Source organism: Ranitomeya imitator, chromosome 4, assembly GCF_032444005.1.
Source record: "Ranitomeya imitator isolate aRanImi1 chromosome 4, aRanImi1.pri, whole genome shotgun sequence".
NCBI lineage: Eukaryota > Metazoa > Chordata > Amphibia > Anura > Dendrobatidae > Ranitomeya > Ranitomeya imitator.
Genome location: NC_091285.1, coordinates 172,415,059 through 172,423,965, shown reverse-complemented (window position 1 = coordinate 172,423,965; position 8,907 = coordinate 172,415,059). Strand labels below are relative to the sequence as shown.

Below are 8,907 nucleotides of genomic sequence, written 5' to 3'. Positions count from 1 at the left end.
CACAGAATAAAGCTAAATGGGAAAAAGAAAATAATTTAATATAATAAAAAAAAAACAAAAAAAAACATTATTTACAACAGAATTTCAGATGAATTTTCTTCTGATCAGGTCCTAGAACTTCCTGCACGAGGCCCACTGGCGCCAACAGTAACAGACCTGCTGTCCTGCCATGAATTACATCATGGGCTCTCGGTAACGTAGACCAGAGTGGGTCAAACATGGTGGAAATGTTCCATGTATATAATAACTAACATTATTTTAAGTTATCTGCTAATTATATTAAATCTTTACTATCTTTTTCATGGTTTATAGCTTTGTAAATTCCAAACTAAACCTGTTAACATTTTGTGAGGCTTGTTGAGAATCTTCTATAGCGTAACTTATCATCGATATTAACGAGCAAACGTCTACAAGACAAAACTGTTAGGAATTGATTTTCTTTATTTTGAGCTTTTGAACATTCTCCCAGTAGTCAGCGTGACTCTTTCGGTGAATGTATTTATTGCTAAAGCCTTCTGGGATTAAATAAACCAATTGGCACACTTGGATAATCTGTAAATATATTGGTGATGCTAACAAATGAACACTACACAACATAACGGATGTGGATCTTCTGATTGCCAGTCCTGTCCAGCATGTCAGATTGTCCTTCGTTAATTCTCAATTTCCAATCTCACACCAAGGAATCAAAGTTACATCTATTTTTTAGAAGATGCAGGACAGATTTTTTTTCCCCCAATAGTTTCCAGTCTAAATAGTCCATGCCACCATTTTTCATTAGTGCTTTCAGAATGGCCCCTAGCCAAGTTCTACCATGCCCGGATGCCATGGAGTGCAGATACACTGCTTGCTTGTTGGATGGGTGTCTGCACTGTGTTTAAGTCCCCCACGCTAAAATTCATGAAGTTGTTACCAGCTGAGGTTGACTGCATGCTTGGCATGGAGGAGTAACTGCAGTTGTAACTGCCACTGCACGCCGGGTTACTGTAGTTGGAGTAGGGAGGATAAGTGTTGTAACTGTAAGGGTTAATACTGACATTATACGGGGAGTTGTAGGGAGAGGACTCTCCCAAACAAGGTTTGCCATCTCTCACCAGAACTGGTACTGCTATCCTCCTGGGCGGTGGAAGGCCCACCATTTCCAGAGTCTGATCCTGTCTTTGTCTTTTGCATTTGTACCTTCTGTTCTGGAACCATATTTTCACCTGTGTGGATGTGAGCTTCAAAACATTGGCCAAATGGTCTCTCTCGGGGGCTGACAGGTATTTCTGCTGCTTGAATCTTCTTTCCAGTTCATAGACTTGGGCTTGTGAGAACAGTACCCTGGGCTTTCTCCTTTTCCTTTGCCTTGGTCTGTCTGGGTCCTCTAATTCCCGTTTATCACTTTCCAAATTTTTCTGCAGAGAGCAGAGATCTGTAAAAATAAAAGAAATATTAATAGATGGTAAAATGTATCTATCTGTCTATTTATTATCTATCTATTTATTATCTATCTATCATCTATCTGTCCATTTAGCTATCCTCTATCTATTTATTATCCATCTTTCCATCTATTATCTATCTATCTATCTATCTATCTATCTATCTATCTATCTATCTATCCCATATCTATCTATCTAATATCCATCTATCTATCCTATCTATCTATCTATCCCATATCTATCTATCTATCTATCTTTCCCATATCTATCTATCTATCTATCTATCCTATCTATCTATCTATCTATCCTATCTATCCCATATCTATCTATCTATCCCATATCTATCTATCTATCTATCTATCTATCTATCTATCTATCTATCTATCTATCCTATCTATCCCATATCTATCTATCTATCCCATATCTATCTATCTATCTATCTATCTATCTATCTATCTATCTATCTATCCATCTCTCTATCTATTTATTATCTATCTATCTATCTATTTATTATCTATCTTTCTATCTATCTATCTATCTATCTATCCATTTATTTATCTTTCCATCTATTATCTATCTAGCTATAGATCTATCTATCTATCTATTTATTATCTTTCTATCTATCCCATATCTATCTATCTATCTATCTATCTATCCCATATCCATCTATCCATCTAACTCTCTATCTATCTATCTATCGATTTATTATCTATCTTTCTATCTATCTATCTATCCCATATCTATCTATCTATCTATCTATCTATCCATCTCTCTATCTATTTATTATCTATCTATCTATCTATCTATTTATTATCTATCTTTCCATCTATCTATCTATCTATCCATTTATTTATCTTTCCATCTATTATCTATCTAGCTATAGATCTATCTATCTATCTATCTATTTATTATCTATCTATCTATCTATCCCATATCTATCTATCTATCTATCTATCTATCCCATATCCATCTATCCATCTAACTCTCTATCTATCTATCTATCTATCTATCTATCGATTTATTATCTATCTTTCTATCTATCTATCTATCTATCCCATATCTATCTATCTATCTATCTATCCATCTCTCTATCTATTTATTATCTATCTATCTATCTATCTATCCCATATCTATCTATCTATCTATCTATCCATCTCTCTATCTATTTATTATCTATCTATCTATCTATTATCTATCTTTCTATCTATCTATCTATCTATCTATCTATCCATTTATTTATCTTTCCATCTATTATCTATCTAGCTATAGATCTATCTATCTATCTATTTATTATCTATCTATCCCATATCTATCTATCTATCTATCTATCTATCTATCTATCTATCTATCTATCTATCTATCTATCTATCCCATATCCATCTATCCATCTAACTATCTATCTATCTATCCATTTATTTATCTTTCCATCTATTATCTATCTAGCTATAGATCTATCCATCTATCTATTTATTATCTATCTATCTATCTATCCCATATCTATCTATCATCTATCTATTTATCTATCTATTCTATATCTCTCTATCTTTTATACAGGAGTAAATTAAGCCCCACTCCAAACATTCCATGCTATAGGTAGGTACACACCGTTTCGGCTCAAGGTGTGAGCCATCCTTAAGCCTTTCTCTATATCTTATCTATCCATAAGTAAGGATATGTTCACACCTGCATTCGGGAGTTCTGTATATATCCAAAAGGATTAATTGCAAAACTAATATAACTTATGGAAATAGAAGCAGAATGGCCGCATTGCATTCACTATTACAGGATCCATCTGAGTTCTGTTTTGTGAACAGAAATTGATTTTATGTGATGTGTTTTATTTTTTTACAACCCAGATCCGTCCATTGATAATTAGTAATGTCCTTCTGTCTCCGTTTCCATCACTTATGCAACAAATCCAATTTGAAGGTAAATTCCATTTGGCATTCTGTAAGATAACGCCAAAATCCAGGTGTGGACCCAACCAAAATGTCATGTGGCATAGACCTACATTTGATCTTGTGCAAGTATTCATCAATGCTTAGCTTAGAATAATATTCTGTGTATGAAATACAGTATATACACAAAAATAATCCTCTAAAACTATTGTACAAACAGTAAGACAAAAATTGTAAAATTGATATTGTTATATTGTGTCATTAATGTTTTTTTTTTCAATTTTTTTACAGCTCCTTTAAACTAATGAGATTCTTTAAAATAAATATATAAATATATAAATGTTAACAATATATCCTGACTGATGCAGCGATACATTTTACATTTGGCATCAGTCTGCACCTCATGGAAATTAATAAGTTATGGCCAAGGTTCTATTCCATTACTCATAGCTTAATCCTGTAGCATCTAATAGGTTTTTGGATCTTATTTCTTCTTAAAATAAATAAATAAATAAAACGAATTGGCAATGCGTGCTGGCTGAGAGGGTCGTGAGCAAAGTATTTTGGCATCAGTGTTCATGTAACCCAGATAAAAAGGATCTGACCAAGAATCTTTACTTTTACTTATTTATTTGGGTATTTATTTATTTATTTATTTATTTATTTATGATTAGCTAAAGAAAATTTCAATTCAACTTCAGGAAAATTTGCAATAAAGATTAAAAAGAAATTCTTATATACACATTTATACTAAAATATTACCTATTATCATTGGTTTTATTATTATTATTATCATTATTAATAATAATAATAGTAATAGTTTTGCAAGGTTCAAGCAGTGAATAATAGTAGAGTAATTTGAAACATTTACTCAGCTTTTTTTTTATTATAAAAGTATATAAACTGAAACATTTCTGTAGCTTATTGCTATGTTAGTATTATCTTTATAACTACATGATAGTAACAGTTCTTGCAGTTGAAGCACTATGCCATTCATATTATTATTATTATTATTATTATTATTATTATTATTATTATTATTATTATTAATAATGATATTATTATTATGACTATTATTATTATTATTAATAATAATGATATTATTATTACAACTATTATTATTATTATTATTGATATTATTATTATGACTATTATTATTATTATTATTACTATTATTGTTATTATTATTGTTAATATTATTATTATTATTGATATTATTATTATGACTATTAATAATAATTATGACATAATTTGTAAAGCACTGCAGAATATGTTGGCGCTATATAAATAAAAATTATTATTATTATTATTATTATTATTATTATTGCTATTATTATTACTATTATTATTATTACATTACCAAATACAATCATGATATCAGCAGAGCTCTGTCTACAAATTTATTTTAGTGGTCTATTTATATTTGTTTTATTATTATAATTATTCTAACCTATTTTAGATATCTGGAATAATTATTCAATAGTTTATTGGAGTTATTATTCCTAATTGTAGCAATGTAGAAATGTGAATAACAAATACAACCCATGAATACAAGGCTCCTGTGCAGTATCTCAGTACATAGTGATTATTATTGTACACAGAGTGCTCCATATGTAGTGGAAACTATTCTCATTGATTTATAATGTTGGTGGAATTCATATTTTATTACAAATACTTTCCATTGAACCATTTAGTATTAGAAGACAGAAACCTGCAGCAATTGGTGACAGTTGTCTGTGAACTGAAGCTTCTCCTGATTAGATCTGGAGGATAACCACTGACCAGTAAGACAATGGAGGTAATAAGGGGCAGGTAATGGGGACAGGCTGTAGAGGTAGTCTTCTGTAGCCAGGTATTATGGGGTCAGGCTGTAGAGGTGGTCTTCTGTAGCCAGGTATTATGGGGTCATTTAGGTTGTCAGAGTTTGCAGGTTCTTGTTGACTTGCAGCCATCCATCACCCCTTCTAATCTGCAGATCCCCCTCCTTACCTTTCTTGTCTTCTTTGTGCTCCTTAGAAGAGTCCATCTCCATGTAGTTTTTAACAAAGAAGGATCCAGGGAAAGGAGAGGAGCCCTTATTGTTGTCCCTCTGGGACAGCTCCTCGGTTAGCTCAGGAAGGCAGGGGGTCCCTGGATAGGACTCTTGTTTGAAGCTGGAGAGCATACATGAAGAAGAGTCCAGCCTGGGGGAGATGTCCATGGCAGAGAGGCCACTCTGATGCTGCTCTAGATTCAGAATGTCTTTGACAGAAAATGGAGTAGAAGTCATGGGGCTGGCAAACATCATGGCACCAACACAAACACCAAATACAGACTCATGTACCCTCCCCAGACCTGAGAACCAGAGAGGGGGAAACAGGATCCTCTGGTCCTAGAAGCAGCTCATTCCACCAAGTAAGTGGTGGGCAGCCAGGGGCAGCCTCTCCATAAGGCTGGAGGAGGGCTCACAGCAGCCTGCAGGGGGCTCACATTGGTCACACCCGGCCTGCTGACGCAGGGACCCTCACATGTAGCCCACCTAATATAGGCATCCAGCAAAACACAGGCACTACTGACAGAGATCGCCATTAAAGTTACTTTTCAGTCCAGAAGGGCATCTTGTATCCTTTTCAGTATTTGTGGCACCATACGGTCCAATGCTGCTGCAGGTCTAGCCTCAATGTAACACATACTGGATCGATGAATTAGCAAGTAGATCTCTGCAATTATTGCTGGCTTCCAGAACTGGATCACGAAGATTATATATATATATATATATATATATATATATATATATATATGTGTGTGTGTGTGTGTGAATCCATAAGGTGACATATAAATGCATTGTTTCATATTAACATGATTACTATGTGATTATAATATAATGTATATATGTATACATATACATATATATATATAAAAAACAGATTTATGTATATATAAATATATATGCTAACATATATAAATGAAGTGTATATATATATATACACTGTATATTCGTGTGTGCACATTCATATTAATATATAAACTTTAACTATATATAGTTTATATGTATTTCGAAATAAATAGAAATTCTAAAATGTTCGATACATATGTACACACACGAATATGTATATATAAGCTTTATTTGTATATGGAATATGGATATATGCACACAAATATTTGCCTTTGTTGCTGCTGTCTCTTTAACGTGGACTATAGTAAAGGTTTCCCGTTTATAATGCCCTAATAATAAAGATAGTGATGCGGTAATCAGAAGGAGAAAGATCTAAAGATATGAAGGTTTTATATTAGATGTTATAGGTAACTATCATAGTGAGTTCCATCAATCTATGATGCTGGAGCAGCTGATATAATAGTAATGTATCACTCCCAGTGTCAGTAGCCTCGTAGTGACCAGGACCCTCACATTACTGCATAGGCAGCTGCAGTTCTGGCGATAGCTTTTGTGTATAAATGAAAATTAGTGTGAATTTAGTATGAAATTATACTAGAAGTTAGTGAGATGATTATATATATATATATATATATATATATATATATATATATACAGACTTGTCACATAGGTAGGCTCAAGCTACCGCAGGTATTATTATTAATGGTGCCATTATTGGCATTAGTGCCAGCAATCCCCCTGGCACATTACTCCCTGCATGCCCTCCGTATATTGGCGCTGCAGGTTTATTATCTCGGCCTGAGAATCCAGCCTAGTGGTAACATCCGTTTCAATTAAAATTCTTGCGGAAAATGGATGATAATGCCCTGTAGTATTTGTTAGTGAATCAGGTTCCCTGTCATAGCCGAGGCTGACACTTTAATAGATGAGTGTGGACAGACGCCTGAAATATGGCTATTTAATGGGCAAGTGCAGCCATTACAGCACCTACCAATGCTGGCCATTGTCTCCCTAATATTTATTATTCTCCATGCTGTGCCGCGCACTGTGGGAATCATATTGTGCATAATGAATGCTGATAGACTTGATGCATCCTGTATTTCTCATGTCATTGTATGAATGTTCTATGTCTCAGGATTTATATGTGGATGTGGTGATTATTGCTCTGCGCCTGTTGTGTACTAGTGGGTTTATTGTGTTCTATGCATGATTATGCTATTTCATTATTACTTATCATAAAGTTTCTCGTGAGATGTTATGGTGGATAAATCATGTATCATGTTTCTATTAAACTACTCTAGTTTTGCCAACTATATTCCATATATTTAGGGTTTTATTATATATATATATATATATATATATATATATATATATATATATATATAATGTGACTATATATATAAAGTATGTGACTATATATATATATATATATATATATATATATATATTACCAACTATATTTCCATATATTTAGGGTTTTATTTCATTTATATATATTAAGATATGTGACTATATATATACATATAACTCTCACCTCCTTTAGTGCTTTTTGAATAGAACAACATTGTGTTTGTAGATATACCGTAGTTGTACAACCAGATGATGTCACATACTTTATCATAAATACATAGATACATTAGTGTATAATATGTGTTACTTTACAGTTACATTGTATGTATATGCATGTCTTTGTTATGTAGGTGGTAGTACGAGTCGGGTATTAGGGTGTAGCACGCGCAGGACATCGGCATTCAGCCCCGACTCTTCTTACACCACATGTGTCTGACAGATCTCACCTCCTGTTCTCTGGAGCCTTATCCCGCTCACCCTCCAGAGCTGTGACTGCCGCACAGTTGTCCCTTTCTCCCATGGGGCAATGCCTCTGTAGCACTAGGTCTATAACTGCGTGGCCTGTCCGTGTGTTCATCTGATGAGATGGCTTGTATACACCTAGCGCAGGATTCACAGCAACACAGTAAGAAGTACATGATCGCTCCTGGTGGATTATACCTGATGCAGCATCCTCACCTATTCTGTTACAATTTGGCTAATTATTGTGTGATTCAATATTATAGTTCCACCACCAAACTAGGTTTAATAAATGTGGCTAATATTGCTGCCCTGTTACTATTAATGCTACTCTCTGACTATGGTAAGTGCTGTGGTCACTGTACTGAGCTGTATATATGTGTAGTCATCCCCTGTGATGAATTCCTCACACATCTGACTTCTATACATTGCAGAACCCATCCCAAACTATAGGGACATACATCAAATCTTCCGACATAAGTTACTGCATTACATTATAATGGAAATTAATCGTCTTTATTCTTTCCAAACTTTTGATATGATCTGTGCACGTGACTTATACTTCTCCCCTAATACAAATTGTAAGTATATTAGATGAAATCAGCTTATATAACAAAGGAAAAAAATCTATCTATCTATCTATCTATCTATCTATCTATCTATCTATCTATCTATCTATCTATCTATCTATCTATCTATCCCATATCATCTATCTATCTATCTCATATCTATCTATCTATCTATCTATCTATCTATCTATCTATCTATCTATCTATCTATCTCATATCTATCTATCTCATATCTATCTATCTATCTATCTATCTATCTATCTATCTATCTATCTAATATCTATCTATCTATCTATATATCTATCTATCTATCTATCTATCTATCTATCTCATAT

General features: G+C 33.4%; 1 protein-coding gene across 1 annotated transcript; it reads right to left on the bottom strand.

Moving 5' to 3' along the window:
- Positions 1 to 204: 204 nt before the first annotated feature.
- Positions 205 to 5,719, bottom strand: NKX2-5 (NK2 homeobox 5). The gene is made up of 2 exons (XM_069761993.1): positions 5,309 to 5,719; positions 205 to 1,414 (listed from the first exon to the last, which is right to left on the bottom strand). Exons 1-2 carry the CDS (start codon positions 5,604 to 5,606, stop codon positions 810 to 812), a joined length of 903 nt encoding a protein of 300 aa, XP_069618094.1. The 5' UTR covers positions 5,607 to 5,719; the 3' UTR covers positions 205 to 809.
- Positions 5,720 to 8,907: the final 3,188 nt, after the last annotated feature.